Source organism: Tachysurus fulvidraco, chromosome 10 (genome assembly GCF_022655615.1).
Source record: "Tachysurus fulvidraco isolate hzauxx_2018 chromosome 10, HZAU_PFXX_2.0, whole genome shotgun sequence".
NCBI classification, from domain to species: Eukaryota; Metazoa; Chordata; class Actinopteri; order Siluriformes; family Bagridae; genus Tachysurus; species Tachysurus fulvidraco.
The window spans coordinates 6,188,405-6,207,669 of record NC_062527.1 but is presented as its reverse complement, the minus strand read 5'-3'; the positions used below and the strand labels follow the sequence as shown (position 1 = coordinate 6,207,669).

Here is a 19,265-nt window from a genome sequence, read left to right as displayed (position 1 = left end):
CTCTCTCTCTCTCTCTCTCTCTCTCTCTCTCTCTCTCTCTCTCTCTTGGAGGGAATGCCTCTCTCGAATCCCACCGGTTACACCAGCGTCCAGGATGCGCTCTTTAAACTGATGCTCTGATTCTGAACCAAAGCGAACCTGTTAATGCATTTGTTTTGGTGGCTAAACGCAGCTGATGCGTATGGAGAGAGGAGTGTGAGAGGCAACGAAGGGAGAGCGGAGTCCCCCATCCCTTTTACACCGAAAACAAAGTCTCATAAGGTAGGCTTTAATACCCGCCATTCCTTACATCTCTCTCTCTCTCTCTCTCTCTCTCTCTCTCTCTCTCTCTCTCTCTCTCACACACACACACACACACACACACACACACACAGCCTGCTCAGAGAGAATAATGCTTAGTATGTTTACTACTGACAGGACACGGGCTCAGTGCGCGCAAGGAACATGTAACATCCGTATAGGTGTGTGTTTGTGTGCATGTATGAATGTAATATAAATTTGCATCCATAAATTGTGTGCGTTAAACTGTTTAATAATGTACACATTTAAAAGGGTTTATATATATATATATATATATATATATACATATATATATATATATATATATATATATATATAGTGTCCTATTTAGGATCTGGGCTGGTCCACATGGCTGGTAGGTGGACTGCTGTTCCCATCTGTAGGGTCTCAGCAGGAACCCACACACTTTACCTAAAGGAACTGTCCATTCAGCACCACACACACACACACACACACACACACACACACACACACACACACACACACACACACACACACACACAGAGAGAGAGAAACAGAAAAAGACTGAGCAAAGGTTTATGTGGAAAAAATAAACTGCATGCATCATTTATCTTCTTTATGTGATGTTGCTGAATTTTTTATTTCATGTTGGTATTTTTCACTTTTTCCAAGATACAAACTGCCCTGTATACAGGTATAGCTAGATATAAACCACCCCCATGATCAACCCGATCTTATATACACAAGGTGACAGTCTAAGATTTTCATGTCGTGATGTTTTGTTTTCAGTAAGAGGAACAGAAAGCCCATGCTGCTTATCACAGGCTTCCTGTTTCCGGATGCACCAGTATGGTTCTCTACAAATTCATAAGGCTTATATCCGGTTCTGGACTATGCGTGTGTGTTGACACTGACTGGGATATTTCCATGGCTGTAAAATATGTTTTTTATTAACCCATCTTTCCCCTGGTGACAGAATTATATTCACAAGGTTGTCATGGTCACCATCTTTCTCTGTGCCTGTGCTTTGTGCCCAGTGCTTCATTATTATTTGTGGTGAAAAAGGGGGTAGGGTCTTGAGCCATTTCATTATTTAACACCTACACACAATCAAACAGTTGTCCTTTAACCCACTGTATGCCAGAGGCTGTGCTAGACACCTCAGACAAAAACACTAAAGAGACACACCTAATCTATTTATCAGAGGAGCAACATGGGACAAATGTACCACTTTTGTTATATGGATTGATTTGGGTCTCCATCTTCTGTGAGTAGGTGCAGCTGAAATCTTTATCCTCATCTCCTGAGCATCATTGCAGATTCTAGAAGAGAGCATGTCATAGAGAAAGTGTTTTTGCCAGGGGAGGTTAATATTAAGAAAGCCAGTTCTCTTTGTATTTCATATCAGGGAATAAGTGTCCCATTATTTGGCCACCATTTGGTCACGATGCATGGGCATGCCTGCTGAGACAGAACCGTATGTGTGAGTGTGTGTGTGCTTGCCGCGTGCCAATACTCTGCCACAGTGCTGTGATGGAGAGTGTGTATTCGGCCGCGATGCAGTTAACGTTATCATGACTCATTTTGGAGATTAAAAGGAAAGTTGATTTATTAGTTAAAGCACACGGGCTTTGCTCCTACGCTCGAATGAGCTGACAGAGCAGAGTACTCAACCCTCCAGACCCCCCCCTCCTCCTAACACCACCCCCATCAGCTACTCTTGCTTTTCTCGCACAACCAGTGTAAACCCATTATTATTGATCACTGTTGTTTTAGAATGGATGACCAATATAGGGAAGTACACATTTTCTTTTTTTTCTCTCTCTCTCAGCAGGGAAATCCTGCATCGGTCTCTCTCCATTAAGTTTAGATTCATCAGCGTTTGAAGGCACTTTATTGACAAGAAGGAATCACTGTGGCCTAGTCTACAACACCACAAGAACATCTGAAATCTTTTCTCATCAGTTCTGTCTACTCACCCTAAAGACCCGCTTTCCAAAATGCATAGGTCTTGTGATTTCTTCAATTCAAAGACACAGAACTTAAAATGAAAAAGAAAAGCAAATTTATGTACAGTATTTGGTCATCTTTGATCACTATGTGTAGGATAGATAGTGTAGTAGATATGTGTATGTGTATGGGATTCAGGGGTGTCTATGTAAACATGCTCAAAATACATGAAAATGGTTAATACAATATAAATGTCATTTCCATGTCTCATTGTGGACAGACAATTTGGGAAACAGATTAGAAATGCAGATGTGGCCAAGACATTAAAACAGCATTTTCAAAATTACCCTTGTTAATGTGTTTCTCTCCGGTACTGTTGTTTTCCAGCTGAAGTGATTTTCACAGCTGACTGGAGGCGCTTGTTATTTGAAATAGCAAGTGGAAAGCCTGGTGATGTGGGAAGCAAAAAATACACAACGCAACCAATATATTATCAGACTTACATAAAAGGCAAATAATATCATTATACTGGAGAAATCTGCCTCTCCAGGAAGAAACCTTCCCTGTGCATGAATGAGTCAGATTGCATCTGTGTTTGGCGTCATCTCCATTCTTATGATCTCCACACACCCACACTTGCAGAAAATAGGCTTTTGAAAGTTTATTGTGTGGCTGGAACTTACATTATATATGAATGCAGAAAGTTCAAAATGGATCGCCACAATAAAATGAAATAATAATAATAATAATAATAATAATAATAATAATAATAATAATAACAAAAGTTGTCAGTTATCCAATAAGTCTTGACTAACAGTGCTGGAAGATAATTATTTAATAAGAACGTATAAAGATCAGGACTCGTCTCCATGAAAAGGGCTCTTAAAAAAGAAAGTGTTAGGAGTAAGTAAAAAGACTTTAATCGGTGAACTTGATCTACTATTTCTTCTTAAATAGTAAAATAGTTCAACCAAATCTAAGATTATTAAACCTATAGACATTTTACCGTAGTTAAGATTTTTGGTTTAACTTATGGCGAATGTTTTGCTTCTTACTAAAAACTAATGTTTACAATGATCTAAAAGTCAAATATATCCAGCAATATGTGGATTTATCTTATAGTTTAGACTCTTATAGATTGACACTCTTCCATGTGCAGCTCTTACTCATTTTTATCAGGTCACAAAAAAAAAATGGCTAAACATGGGTAGGGGGCACGGTGGCTTAGTGGTTAGCACGTTTGCCTCACACCTCCAGGGTTGGGGGGTCGATTCCTGCCACTGCCTTGTGTTTGTGGAGTTTGCATGTTTTCCCCGTGCCTCGGGGGTTTCCTCCGGGTACTCCGGTCTCCTCCCCCGGTCCAAAGACATGCATGGTAGGTTAATTGGCATCTCTGGAAAATTGTCCGTAGTGTGTGTGTGTGTGTGTGTGTGTGTGTGTGTGTGTGAGTGAACGAGAGTGTGTGTGCCCTGCGATGGGTTGGCACTCCGTCTAGGGTGTATCCTGCCTTGATGCCCGATGACGCCTGAGATCCGAACTACCCCGTGACCCGAGGTAGTTCGGATAAGCGGTAGAAAATGAATGAATGAATGAATGAATGAATGAATGAATGAATAAAAATGGGTATACTGTAAATGCAAGGATAATGCTACAGATTAACAACATACCATGCAAACCAAAGCTAGCAGACATTATAAGTAACATAAGGGTATTCAATGTATTCAATGTTAGAGATTTAAGCACTTATGTACGTCACTCTGGATAAGGGCATCTGCCAAATGCTGTAAATGTAAATGTAAATAAGGGAACTTCATAATTTCTAGTATTTCTCAGTTATTCTCAGTCTCTAGTATTTTTTATGTCATATTGGATATAGACTTTTTTCTATTTTATGTTAAATTTGATAGCTTCCCCTACATTTGATAGCTTCGCTGTGCTTAGATAGATAACTAGCAGTTGGCTAATTCACAGTATTCTGGTAAATATCAACAATTTCTAAAAACAATTATGACACAAATAGTCAAATTTACAATGAGTCAAAAGTCCTGAGTTTAATATGTTCAAAAATTGCACCTGCTACAATCACTATTGTATTTAATATCAGTATGAAATCTAAAAATATAACTGTACATTAAGGGTTGTTTTTAACTCTTTCTAAATTAACCAAATATGTGATTTGGATGGGATGCACAAACTTTTGCATATACAGCTGTATGTATTTCATTCATTCATTTTCTACTGCTTATCAAAACTTCTCGGGTCACGGGGAGCCTATCTCAGGCGTCATCGGGCATCAAGGCAGGATACACACTGGACGGAGTGCCAACCCATCGCAGGGCACACACACACTCTCATTCACTCACACACTTTTCCAGAGATACCAATCAACCTACCCCGCATGTCTTTGGACCGGTGGAGGAAACCGGAGTACCCGGAGGAAACCCCCGAGGCACGGGGAGAACATGCAAACTCCACACGCACAAGGCAGAGGCGGGAATCGAACCCCCAACCCTGGAGGTGTGAGGCAAAGTGCTAACCACTAAGCCACCGTGCCCCCCTGTATGTAATTCAGCTGTTTCTAAATGAGTGAATTATCATTGCAGGAGATGGAATAATTAGGGGTAATAATTTAGGACGTTAAACAGAAATGTGTTTTAGAGCTATTAGAAATCACTTTATGGCTAAAGGTTAAGGATGTGGAGTGCTGGATTTTATGGTTTAGAAACGCTTTAGAGCTGACGTTCGAATCGGATCATTCTGACATATGATCTTACTGATTCTACTCCAGAGTTCATTACCACAGGCTTTTATGTACATTCTCTCAGACGTTTTCTCTCTGTCTTTTTTCTTTTGCACCCCTCCCTCACACACATTTTCACAGCTCTCTCTCTCTCTCTTATTAACATGTGAGCAAAAAAAAAACCCAAGTACATTTTCACAGTCATTTGCAGCATTCATTATCGGTGTGACTTCTGTAATCTATTCATAGCGGTTTTCACTCCTGTGCACAGGAGGAGGGTTTGGTTAAGTTTGGGTTTCATAATATGCTCGTTTTCAGGTTTGGAGCATAACCTTAAGTGCAGTCTTAGTGCTCTTTTCAGCCAGAGATATTGTTACTCAGGAGCTCTATTGGATGACCTGTGTTAGTCTAGTGCTCTGTTATTTTGAATACATCCATGTATATAGTCCATAACTGTGCAAATTTAGGAAGTATTTTTCTTTCAAGCTGCTTGAGTACATGATTTATACTCTAGATCTTAACTAACAAGCTTGATATTAAACAAACAGTAATCATGCAGCACTTTAAGCATTCGGGTAATAAATTGTGCGGCAAGGTGAAGCAGGTAATCCTGTGTAGATTTTATAGATAATGAATGGATCATAGACCTTGAGGTTTTTTTTATATATATATAATTCTAGCTCTCTAATTCATTTCTTTGTTGCATGGAGTGTGGCGCTGAGGTCAGGAATAATGTCTCTAAATAGATGTGACATTATCTGACCTTTTTCTATAATATAGGTAAAGAAAAGAGTCAATTTTCTACGAATTTGTACACTGAACTCTTTTGTATTAAAAATGAGGACAAAGATGAATTCTAATATAGCATCAGAATAAATAGAGACACAGTGATAGAAACGTTCTTTACTATATATGGAGCACCAGAAAGAACATATGTTGACGTCACTGAAGAAGAAGCCTTTATTTTGTCACATGTATATTAAAGCACAGGAAAATACTTTCTTTACGTGCAGTATCCCATCTTTGGACGGTGAGGTCAGATCGCAGGGTCAGCCATGATGCAACACCCCTGGAGCACGGGCGGGGGGTCAGGGAGGGGGGTGATGTGGTTAAGGGCCTTTCTCAAGGGCCCAACAGTGGCAGGTTATTTATTTATTTATTGCACTGTGGTGAGATATATTTCATGCACTCCTCGTACAAAAATATGAAGGGGATAACTGGGGATCATTTTTTTGTACATTTGTATGTACCTTTTATGTGGATTGATCAGAAAGTCTGAGGTTCAAGCCCCAGCACTGTCATGCTGCCACTATCAGTGTCTATCTGGCAGTATCATGGCTGACCCTGTTCTCTGACCCACATAGCTTCCTAACAAGAGCCCATACTGTTCAGTCGCTTGAGGTAATGATGTACAGTTAAGTGCCCTTTTCTCTGAGGCAGTATTATGATCTAATACAAATGATTAGTCAGAGCCAGTGAACCTTTAACGTCTCTGAGACTCAATCTAGTGTCTCACTTGCTAATGCTGTAGAATATTCTGCTTCAAAAGTTGTCGGAGTCTGAAGGTTTGGATGCCAAAAGAAGAATTTATTGAGATTCAACAAAGCCAAGCTGGTCCATTGAGCGACTATTGAACTCGGTCTTGACAGAACCCTATATAGTGTTTCAAGGCTGTCATCTTCCCTTTTTTACAACCATCTACTCCACTATGGCTGAAACACACACACACACACACACACACACACACACACACACACACACACACACACACACACACACACACACACACACACACACACACACACACACACACACACACACACACACACACACACACACACACAGAGAGAATTAACCTAGAGTACATAGAAAACAGTGAAGTAACTAAAACACATCATGCACTGATTACTATTAGGCACCTTTTGCTCTCTAAAATATTCGATACTAAGCATCCCATCATCAAGACCAGACAGCTCAAGGTGCATCTCAAGGCAAATTACACACTCAGAGGAAAAAGCACTTTCTGCCCTCTTCCGCATACATGAGCTCATAGATGCTCACAATTCCCTAGTGTCACTGTCATTCAAAACAGAGAGAAAGAACAAGACCGAAATAGCAAGATAGAATGAGAGAGAAATAGAGAGAGAAGAGACACAGATATATATAGAGAGAGAATGAGACCAAGAGAGACAGGGAAAGAGAACAAGACAGAGAAATAGCGAAAAAGAGTGACACAGACACACTGTGTGTGTGTGTGTGTGTGTGTGTGTGTGTGTGTGTGTGTGTGTGTGTGTGTGTGTGTGTGTGTGTGTGTGTGTGTGTGCGTGCGTGCGTGCGTGCGTGCGTGCGTGCGTGCGTGCGTGCGTGCGTGCGTGCGTGCGTGCGTGCGTGCGTGTGTGTGTGTGTGCATTTGTGTGTGTGTGTGTGTGTGTGTGCGTGTGTGTATGTGTGTGTGTGTGCGCGCGCGTGTGTGCGCATGTGTGTGTGCGTGTGAGAGAGATACAGAGAGAGAGAGAGAGAGAGAGAGAGAGAGAGAGAGAGAGAGAGAGAGAGAACACTGAGGTGTGATGGCTGAAGTTGCTGTCACTGTAGTAAATGTAGCAGTTTGATGGCTTTGCACTTCTCACTTCTCTCACAAAAACTCCAGAAATCCAAAACAAAATGACTTCAACAAATTCAAACTTCATAAAAAGATAAATGATCTTCATCACTGGATTTTAGCGAGTCAGGGTTATATCACTGCTGTCACTTTAGATTCCTGTTCCTACCAATATATCTTTTAACACAGCAGTGACTAGTATTTGTACTTTATTTATTCATTTTTTAATGAAAATTGTCATGCTAATTACCGAAATGTTGACTCTAAGGTTTTGATCTATAAAGAACATACGTATGGAGAAACAAAATGTATATCTATATATTCTTAGACACCTTTTTTGTATGACCTGGTGTCTTGGATAAATATGATTGGATCATTAATCACGACAACGCACCTGGGATACGTGGGCTGTCTATACACGTGCGAACAAACAGTGACCTGACACATCCTATTATCTCCAGTAACTCGAAACTCTTTCATGCAAACACACCTGAGCTGTGTAAAGAGACTAAGATCATTCGACGCCTTTAGTTTATGCTTCGTGTCTGTCTAAAGATTTTAAAATGCCATTAAAATAAGATTCACCAGGAACAGTGCTGAAGGCTGTAATAATGTACAAATCATCATTAGAATCAATGAGATGAGATTCAATCATTAATCATCTCTGCTTCTTCCAAACGCTTCTTCTTACTGTAGGTGATGTGAAAAAGGTGTCTGACTTCAGCCTTTCTCAGCATAGGTGTTGTTCTAAAGAGCTGAGAGCGGCACTGATGCCTTTCCAACTGCTGGACCAAAACAAACTCAGTTTAGTTTGCTTTCAATTGATCCTCTAGATCCTCATTCTGTCGACATGTGTACATTAACACCATCCAGGAAAAATGATATCATAGCAAAAAAAAAGATACCTTAGGAAGCGAAATTGCTTCATTAAAGTGAATTGTTTGTAGTATTTACTATTATAATGTTAAAATAATCCAAATCTCACAATTGTAAGCATAGTTCTAGTTTCTAGCATTCTAACAATTTTTATTTCAATCATTTGAATACATTTGAATGATTCATTGACTTATGAATCTTTAAGCTAAGGTGTTCTTTTAAACATCAAGTAAAAAGCTGATTGGCTTACAGGAGAGTGAAAAGTTCCTCATAAACCTCTGAGAACAATGCGGGGGAAGACAGAAACACGATTTTAACTCTCGTTTCTGGCAGTGAGAGGACAGACGTGTTAAATAAATGGTTTGATTTATCAGCTTTCTATTGAGTTTTTAGATGGAAACCATGAAAAGTGGAGATGAAGAATGATGCAATGTTCTTTGCCTTGCTGCCAAGTCAAGGGGAGATGTCTCTGTCTCTTTCTTTCTCTCTCTCTCTCTTTCTCTTTTTCTGCCTGTCTTTCATTCTCCCACATACATACTGTACACACACCCTATACTTTCTAAGTGTTTAGGTTGCTATGTGAGAACTGCCTAAAAAATAAACCTGCCTAAACCTAAAAAATAAAAGATTCTCATAATGATTTTTTTTCCAGAAAGTATATTCATAAGCTTGTCTCTTGTTAACACTGAGACCGAATGAAGCATTCATTGTTTATTTCCTGTGCTTCGTTCTGTTTCCAGGCAGTGGGACCATGTCCTCGTCACACAGCCAGGACATATCTGACTACCATGTCAGCGGTAAGAGGAAAAGTAACAGAGAGGGATTTATGTACTTACTGTTGTGTTGGGTTTCTCATAGACGGTTTGTGTGCGTGTGTGTCAGTGATCCGAGATCCTCCTGCTTGGGAGTTTGGTGTCTACCTGTTGGGGTTTTTGGTTGTGCTTGGCATAGTAGGAGTAAGTCTATGGAAGCTGTGGAGGTCTGGCTCTTTCCCTGCTCCTTCACCATACCCCAACTTCAATTATCGCTACCTGCAGGAGAAATATGGCACCTCTTACTCTGAAGTCAGGCAGAAGGTAATAGGCTTCGTTCGTTTGATGTGTGCAATGATTCAGCCTGTAAAACCTGACATGTACCTCCCTTGTTTGTGAATATATGCTCTACTTTTATAGTGTGTCGCAGCTTCCAACCACCGACGAGTATCATCGGCAAGCCGTAAGCCCAGCCTGCAGCTGGCTGACACACCTGACGGCTTCCGCGAACTCGGCCCTTTGGAACTGATGAGCCGGGAGCTGGAGATGAAGCGATCCGCCTCAGTCGACTCGCTGTGCTCCATCTCATCCATTGCCCAAACCTTTGGCCATGATGTAACCGTGGGCCAGCTGGAGGTGACGCTAGAGCTTGATGCACGAGCCTCGCTGTTACACGTCACCCTGCATCAGGCTAAGGACCTGATGGAGAAGGAAGAGGAGAATTTCCCAGGCTGCTACATCACTGTTATTCTGTTACCTGACGAAATTAATGTGGGCATCACACGGGTGAGGAAAACTCATCGGAACTCACCCGTCTTGCCATTTGTATTCCATATATTGTCATTTCCTTGAAAATTAGATGGTGAAACTGGAAAGTTATTAACTCACACATGCTTTTCATGATGCAGCAAACACACAATTTAAAGAAACCTCAAAAACCCGAAGAGTTGCTCTAATCACCAGTCACGTGTCTTCCTTAGGTTCTACAGAACATCAATATCGGTATTAGAGTCACATACTGTATCGCAGATTACGATCTCATTCATCCGGCAGTGCTCGGAAGAGAAAGAGGGAAAGAATAAAAGAAAGACAGAAAGAGAATGAGTGCTGACATCAGGGTTAGTGCAGATACTCAGCATGGTTTCTAAGTGAAAGAGCTGTTCCACTTTTCTTCTTTGCACATTAATATGGATGAGCACATGTCACAGTGTGTTGGAAAACTCTGGTGTCTGCTTTTCTACTGGATGCCGATGAAATTTGGATGCAAGCTGGAGTTTGCAAAGTCTTTTATATAGCCGATTTCTGTTCAATAAGCATTTTTAATATTTTAAAAAGTGTACTGATTGTCTGTAAAAGAGGTGAAGCAATTAAAAAGTGACATGGTAGCTCAATGGTTGAGTTATTGGAGTACAGCTCAGAAAGTTGTGAGGTCGAATCCCAGGGCTTAATTTCTCAGTTTCTCATTTCTTTTACTCTGGATAAGGGCAGATAAATTAAAGGGAGGAAATGAGTGACAAGGCTACCAATTTTTGGGTCACACCCTCAGTTGTGTCTATTCTCAGTCTCAGACAGTTTGGATGAAACTTAATGAGCAAATGCTGATTGATGTTTTGATGATCTGGTCATGTTTTTATACTGAGGATAATCTTCAACCTGTGCTTGGAAACAGTATATTTAATGCTCAAAGCCTTCTCTCTGGAGGTCTTCAAGCTCTTCCACTTTTCTCCCAAACGCTCCTACTTTCCTGTTCTTAATCACACGTCACGGGTCCTGACTGCAGGTCTATCAGCTGAATAGGATAGTCTTTAACTCTTATAGGTGATGCGGAAAAAGGTGTCAGACTTCAGCCTCTCTCAGCATCGGTGTTGTTCTAAATAGCTGAGAGCAGCGCTGATGCCTTTCCCACTGCTGACACAAAACACACACATTTTAGTTTGCTTTTAGTCGTGTTTAATTCACACAGTTTGGAAAAGTGCTGAGGCATATTGTGCCTAGGTGTCTCCATTAACACTGTTCCTTAAACACGGCAAAAAATGGCATCATAGCAAGTTAAAAGTCTTTGAATGAAGCAAGGCATTTACCTAGAATTTCCTTTCAATAATTTGCTCACAATAATCTGAATATAAGATTAAACAAATTTCTAGCATTTCATTTTTCGGCTGGTTATTCTTACCATTCATTTTTTTGTTAATGAAGATGCAAAATTATCTGTCAATGGAACAATAAAATGAGCTTGAAATGAGTCCATATGTCGACAAATAGGATTAACGATCACCGTGTTGTTTCTAGACAAGCTTGAAATTATCATGTTTTTTAAATTCGGTCATTTTAATGATTTTTTTTTCCTAAAAAGAAGCTAAATTGTCTGCTGAAATAAATGTTAAAGCATGGAATTAGTTTAAAAAAAAAAAGGGTATAAGAATAAAAGAAGTAGTATAATATGAATATTTGCAGTGACACAAACCCAGTGCTGGAGATAAACGGGGATCTTTATGGCACTTAACATGTCAGTGAATTGCGCAGACTTTGCTTACACACAACTAGGAGAAAGAAATACTTTGGGTGAAGTAAAATATCACGCTATCATTTTTACAAAAGTTATTTTATCTCATTATTTTTTTATTAGCTTCCTCCTGGCTAAACTGTGTCTCTATCCCACAGATTCAGAGCAACGCCTTCACCGTGTTGTTTGATGAGCGTTTCTCTATCCCACTGGATGCAGCATCTGTGGATGAGTACAGCCTTCGTTTCTCAGCATTCGGAGTGGACTTGGACGAAAGGAGCATCAGCGCAGGACAGGCTGAACTCAAAATGTCTGACCTTGACCTGTCCATAAGACCTTTTGATGCTTGGCTGTACCTCCAGGACATCAATAAGGTGTTGGCACACATGAGACCACCACACACTCAGCACATTTCATCACTCAGTAATGTTTTAGAAGATCTACAGGCTTTAGGAGTGAAATGAAATACAGTCATAGTCTGTAGTAAAAATATCTGGGCCCATATTCATACAAATTCTTTCTTCTTGTTCCTACTGATGGAATTCTAAGAAAACTCTTAGAAATGTGGGAGTTTCCCCTTGCGAGAAGTTCATAATTCATAAAAAAAATGCCATATATAATGTGTATAAAAGTGTAATTGATCATTATATCTAGAGTTATGTTTCCTTTCTGATTTATTCTGATTCGTCTAAGAGATAATAAACAGATTTATGATTGATTTTTAAGAGAGGGAATAAAATTAATGTTTTGGTTATACTGCAATCAGCCTGTTGCCTTACTGTACTAGTTTATTCTGGTGTTGTCAAAGTTATATCTGCCACATTGATTTGTAGAGTATTGTGCCAGTAATAGTTGTAGAGTAGAGTGCAGTGTGGATGCTCGTATAAATTTGGACATAATCTGCATATCTTATCCAGGTCCATTTGTATTTGACTTTGAATGGAATTTTATTATAATATCCCGTCTTGCAAGCTTTTAACATATCTACTCTAGATGTTGGATGTTGTATTCAAACTGGGGTTTCAACGTGTTTTATTTCTGTGTTTTGTTTTTGGGTTGTGACTCGGTTGTGTATTGATTCTACAGACTGTGGATGCTGTTGGAGAGATTCTGCTCTCCCTCAGTTACCTCCCCACTGCAGAGCGCCTCACTGTGGTGGTGGCTAAAGCAAAGAACCTGGTCTGGACTAATGGCAAAACCACAGCAGGTCAGAGAGGATTTTACTCCCACTATTCTGACTGTTTTCCTTCCTGTTCCACTTTACTAACTTAATTAACGTTCGAACAGATCCGTTTGTGAAGGTGTACCTCCTCCAAGATGGCAGGAAGATCAGTAAGAAGAAAACCTCCATAAAAAGAGATACTAACCCTATCTTCAATGAGGCAATGATCTTCTCTGTGCCTGCCGTCGTGCTTCAGGTAACAAATAACACGCAGGAGATATTATTAAGGATCACAGAGCTTAGTGTCATGAGAAAAGGCCCGAGATAGACGCAGTCGCAGGTAAAGCAAACTATTTAACATTAGTAACGACTAGTAAGGTGTATACTTATGTGAGTATGTGAAAAACACACATGTTATAGATGAGTGTGAGTGAATGTGAGATAGGTGAGAACAAGGAAGTGCAGTACGGGAAACAGAGTCCGCTGCTACAGCTGTAATGAGTCTTGACAATCAGTTTCAAAGGAGAAACAAAGGACAATTATTGTCCCTGTTTATCATGCTAAATCATTCCGTGATATAAACATTACTGACGTTTTACTTCCATTAATATTTGAGATGTTTTTCATGTCAGATATAGGGATTAGTGCCAGGGCAGATGAAACCCTACAATACAATCTGTGCAATTTCTTTACAAACTGTTTATCCGGTCAAAGACGTCCAATGTTTTTCTGCATCATGCCTGTATTATGTACAGGACCTCTCCCTAAGAGTCACGGTGGCTGAAAACACAGAAGACGGGCGTGGTGAAAACATAGGTCATGTGATCATCGGGCCAGAGGCGAGTGGCATGGGCATCACTCACTGGAACCAAATGCTGGCGACTCTGCGCAAACCCGTCTCCATGTGGCACCCTCTGCGGAGGACCTAATCTGATTCCTACCCTCCTGTTCCGACCTGCATGGTGCCTACTGTCTCCGTGACCCAATCATAATGACTTTGAAAAAGGTCAAGAGGTCATCTTAATTCAGGAAAAAAAAACAGTATCTTTTTAAAGCAGTTGCACAGCCAGAGCCACAGAGCAGATCATAATGGAAAGACTGAAACTCTGCCTGTCTCTGCTTTAAATCCCAGGTCCTTTTATCCAGGTTAAATCTGTCCTCATTTGTAGCAGTTATAACAGGGTGTCTGACCTGAACGAGCGCCAGTCAGCACTGCGTTGTAGTCATTTGTTCAGTTGAGTAAGCAGTCACATTCTAATACCTACAAATTCTTCTTCTTCTTCTACTTCTTCTTCTTATTATTATTGTTATGATAATTATTATTTATTGCTGTTCTGTGCGGTTTTATATTTTTATGCTCACTAAAAAGCAATAGAACTCACCTGTATGTATGTTGGAAAGACCTTTAACCACTTCTTTGGGAGAGTGCAGTAGTTTAGAGTGTAAACATTCGTTCTCCTTAAAGCAGGTTTACATTCCCATCCATCAGAGCCTTGCTTCACCTGCAGAAATGACAGCTAGAAAGCGAGACTAGCTGTTAAGGCTCTGCGTCATATCACGGTGAATGTAAACATTAAACATGAAACATGAATTATATATTTGATATTTGCTTTTAGTTCTCAACTTTTTCCTGTGCCCTCGGTTTGCCTGCACTTTGGAAATGTATTCAGAGAGATGTTAGTCACCTGTTGGAAATGCAGTTTTTATTCATTTATTTTTTATGCATTCTGTCTAGAGATAAAATTTAACAAAAAAGAAAAAGAAAAAAAAAGAAGACAAAAGTCGTCTCTAACTGTTACTGACTACTACAAGGGGTTTGGCAATAAAATTTCTTTCCTTCAGCAGACATACATTTAACATTCATATTCAGATTAGTCTCTGTTTAAAGACATGTCAAGAGACAGTATTCAACTAACCAGGTTCAAGTTTTCTTAATGTAGCCTACATGATTAGCGTACGTCAACAATCTCAGTGCAGTGTTTGAGGTTTCATGACTAACTCCATTGTACACAGCACTCCGTTTCATCCAGTGCCAAATTAACCACTAGAGAAGCAATAGAGAATATTTTATTTAGGCTTGAGTCGATATCATGTTTGTGATCGATGAAATAAAAAAAAGTCATTTTGCAGTGCATGAAAGTGTAATAGATATGGTATAATGATGTTAAAATATACAACTCTTTAAATAAAGAAATGACTCAGATTGTTTCCTTGTCTTTTCAAAATAGCAGTAAAACTCAGAAACCTGGTAATTTATGAAAATAAAAGCAAACGTTGATTTTAAGTCCAAAACATATCTGTTAGAAATATTATAAGCAGTAATGTTTATTCAGCTACTGGTCATTTGAAAATATACAAAATGAATTTCTCATATGTTACTTAAGCATATTTATGTGTAGTTTCTAGGAAGTCCATTCAAACTCAAAAATAAGCTTTCTTGTATTTGTCCATGATTTAAATCACTCAATATTTCTGTCAACTGTTTCACTTTATATTTCAAATATTTTTTTATTATATATTTATATAAGTAATATTCTGGGTTGTTTTTTAAAAGGCATTCAACCTTTAGAGAGCAGATAAGTGTTATGGGGCCCTCTAGTGGCTATCTTCAGTACTGTTTTTTAAACCATGCCCATTCATTCCCATGTTAGTTAATGGAAAATTTCAGGTTCACAAAATTACTTTTAACACTCCTGCAGACCTTTTCTGCATTCCTATACAAATTAGGAGTCAAGTTGACCTTATTTGTTTTGACTGCTTATAAAAAATTAAGTATACAGTACAGACCAAAAGTTTGGACACACCTTCTCATTCAAAGAGTTTCCTTCATTTTCATGACGATGAAAATTGTAGATTCACACTGAAGGCATCAAAACTATGAATTCACACATGCGGAATTATATACCTACATAACAAAAAGTGTGAAACAACTGAAAATATGTCATATTCTAGGTTCTTCAAAGTAGCCACCTTTTGCTTTGATTACTGCTTTGCACACTCTTGGCATTCTCTTGATGAGCTTCAAGAGGTCGTCACCTGAAATGGTCTTCCAACAGTCTTGAAGGAGTTCCCAGAGATGCTTAGCACTTGTTGGCCCTTTTGCCTTCACTCTGCGGTCCAGCTCACCCCAAACCATCTCGATTGGGTTCAGGTCCGGTGACTGTGGAGGCCAGGTCATCTGGCGCAGCACCCCATCACTCTCCTTCATGGTCAAATAGCCCTTACACAGCCTGGTGTGTTTGGGGACATTGTCCTGTTGAAAACGTGGTGTGTCCAAACTTTTGGTCTGTACTTGTTTCCAACATATATTTTGCATTTTTTTTTGTAATATTTGGTATAATAAACCTGCCTCATTTTTTAGTAAAAAAAACAAAACAAAAAAAACAAGAAAAAAAGCAGAAATTTTGAATTATTTTCATTATAGAGGCACAAAAGTTAATGCACAATTACAGGCCAAATTGATGCACAATTTTCAGGTCAAATTGACTTGAATGCTTATAAATAAAAACAATTATACAATTATCGCCATTCTGTGTGATCAGCTTTTTTTTTCTTGATCAACATGTGAACATTTTACACGTATGTCTATTTTGCCTACCAGATGCCATCTGATCACCCAGAAACGGGCTACACACACACACACACACACACACACACACACACACACACACATACACACACACACACACACACACACACACACACACACACACACACACACACACACACACACACACACACACACCACTAAGAAACATGGCATAATTTCTTGTGAATAAAACTTCCTTTACACCTCTTATGCTTTTTATTATATTTAATTTATAAACAATAATTCTCATGAAAATATTCCATGTTTTTGAGTAAAATAAGCAGAAATTATTAAATATAAACATCCCCAGGTCAAAGCTGACTTATGCAACTAAATTCACAAATAAGAGAGAGGAAACAAATATGATTTGAATATGAAAACACAACGTGTGTGTGTGTGTGTGTGTGTGTGTGTGTGTGTGTGTGTGTGTGTGTGTGTGTGTGTGTGTGTGTGTGTGTGTGTGTGTGTGTGTGTGTAAAGCTTGGTAGTAGAAGAAGAAGAGAAGAGAAGATATGGGTCGGTAGGTAGGTCTATTTTTTTTCTAAATTTTGGTACAATTTTGGTGATGTTTATTGCATGAATTTCAGGTGCATTCATCTGAAGAAAAAAATGAAGTAATTTTTGTGGTTTTCTTCAAGTCAGTCGACACGGTCATGGTTAGACTAGAACGGGAGAAGGGCTGGGAAAAGATCTGGGCACAGTTTTTCCAGAACTTCGTGCCAAGTCAAAGCAGTGCCGAGCTGTTTTAATGAATTTTTTAGATGTATTATGGTGCCTGAACTCGTATGACTTTGAATGGTGAACACTTTGTTTACTGCAGCCGCAGCCATCATTACCAACCGCAAACTGTTGACTCTGACAGTGAATCAGCGAACGCACAGGCCGTAGTGTGACATTCGTTAACCAATAGTGTTAACATAGATGACGTCATGGGTTTTTATTTAAAAGAAAGTACGTAGCCTTTGTTTGTATGTGGGCCTAGACAATTTATAGATTTACAATGCTTACTAAAATATAATTAATATTATTTTATTGCTTTTGTATTAGTTGTTCAGATAAGCAGTAGAAAATGAGTGAGATTGAATGAGAGTGAGTGTATTAGTTGTTTGAAGAGTAAAAAAAAAAATTGGTCGGTCTTAACACAAATTTTCAACCGGAAAGTCAGTCGAACTTAAAGCAAAAAAAAATAAAAAATTGAGTCGCTCCTAAATTGACAGGGTCGGTCGGGTTACGGCAAACAAGAATATTTTTAAGGATGGCCTGAGTAGTTATTTTTTTTCTGGAGGCCTAATGAATTGCAATGCCCAGTGCTTGTGTGTGTGTGTGTGTGTGTGTGTGTGTGTGTGTGTGTGTGTGTGTGTGTGTGTGTGTGTGTGTGTGTGTGTGTGTGTGTGTATGTGTGTGTGTGTGTGTGTTTTGGTTGCGTGTGTTAGTGGACATTTTATGTGTGCATTTTGTGTCTGTATGTAAGTTCATTGCGCTGAAAAGGGCAAAAGTGTGACCTATTGCCCCACTAAATGTGGCTGGGTCAAGTTGACCTCGTGCTCTTGAGGAAGAAAGTATTTATTTTACGAACACATAGTTCAATGAAAATAGACAAAATTAATTTTACTTCCAAAGTTCATCATTTGAACCGGTTAAAATTCAAATCCTGGTAAATTTCAGGCAAATATGTGTTAGAAAACCCAAGTTATGACACATTAAACTTTCCAGCAGGGTCAAAAATTCCTGTGGTCTGCAGGAGACTTATTAATTATTTTTTTTGTCCTTTTCATGTTGTCTTGGTTATCTGCATTAATATTTTTCTTAAGGTAAAGGTGTTTTTAGATGTTTGTGATTAATAAAAGATTTAGGACTGCAGTTATCTCATCTCTTTCCGTCTCTCTTTATCCACTCATGGAAGCTTGATATCTTTATTTACTGTAGGTCAGCATTAAGTTAGATAAGAACGAAATATGACATTCAACCGTCATAAGTTTAATAAGCGATCAGAAAAAATTTGTGAAGTCGATTATTCAATATAAAAGTCTGTTACTTTTATGGTCAAAAACGCAAAACCAGGAAAATAGTCATACTCATACAAAAGGTAAGACACAAAAAGGAAATGACTAGAAAACAGCTCAGAACACGAATTTGTTTACTAACAAAATAAATGAATTACGAGTTTAAAATCCCAATTAAAATCTAAAAATGGGACTGACGTGCAACATGATATATTAAAGTTTATTTCTTGACTAAGGATTATTAAAGTTATAATAATAATAATAATAATAATAATAATAATAATAATAATAATAATAATAATAATAATAATAATATACTTTATTAAAGCACTTTAAAACAGCTAAAGCTGGCCACAAAGTGCTAAAGAGCATAAAATACCGATAAAATAAATAATTAAATAGTAACAAAATAAAATAACTCAGAATTAAACAGAAATTAGAAATACGTTTTCAACAATAATATACGATAATATAGGTTTTCAACTATAATATACTATTATAGTTAAAATTTAATTATTCTGTGCCTTAGATTTAAATTTTATTTTTATTTTATTCTGTGCCTTAGTTTTACTAAATGACTAAATTGTGTGTCTGTTGTTACACAGAGCAAATCATAAAGTGTTTTCTGCAATAGACTGGAAATCCACCCTCCCAGCATTGCCAGGATAAACTCCAGAGTCAGAAAGAAATAAAGCTGAAGAGGATCTTTACCTGTTTTACAGTTAGATTATGTAAATAAAGACAATTTTATTTACTTACTTTATTTTACTTTACTTTATTTCAAACTTGCAAATAACCTGTAAGAAAAACGGTTGAATCTGATGCCTGGA

The 19,265-nt window shown here is 38.5% G+C and overlaps 1 protein-coding gene across 1 annotated transcript; it reads left to right on the top strand.

Annotated features, from left to right (window-relative positions):
* syt12 (synaptotagmin XII) lies at positions 1-15,046 on the top strand. Its single transcript, XM_047820126.1, has 8 exons — positions 1-261; positions 9,167-9,223; positions 9,309-9,502; positions 9,599-9,964; positions 11,840-12,055; positions 12,768-12,888; positions 12,969-13,099; positions 13,599-15,046. Exons 2-8 carry the CDS (start codon positions 9,178-9,180, stop codon positions 13,770-13,772), a joined length of 1,248 nt encoding a protein of 415 aa, XP_047676082.1. The 5' UTR covers positions 1-261; positions 9,167-9,177; the 3' UTR covers positions 13,773-15,046.
* The last annotated feature ends 4,219 nt before the right edge of the window (positions 15,047-19,265 follow it).

What these genes read in the sequence shown, in the direction of transcription:
- syt12 (XM_047820126.1), top strand. Translation starts at nt 9,178, where the DNA reads ATGTCCTCGTCACACAGCCAGGACATATCTGACTACCATGTCAGCG. An exon ending in ACCTCCAGGACATCAATAAG is followed by an intron (nt 12,056 to 12,767) that starts GTGTTGGCACAC and finishes TTGATTCTACAG; the next exon opens with ACTGTGGATGCTGTTGGAGA. An exon ending in TAATGGCAAAACCACAGCAG is followed by an intron (nt 12,889 to 12,968) that starts GTCAGAGAGGAT and finishes ACGTTCGAACAG; the next exon opens with ATCCGTTTGTGAAGGTGTAC.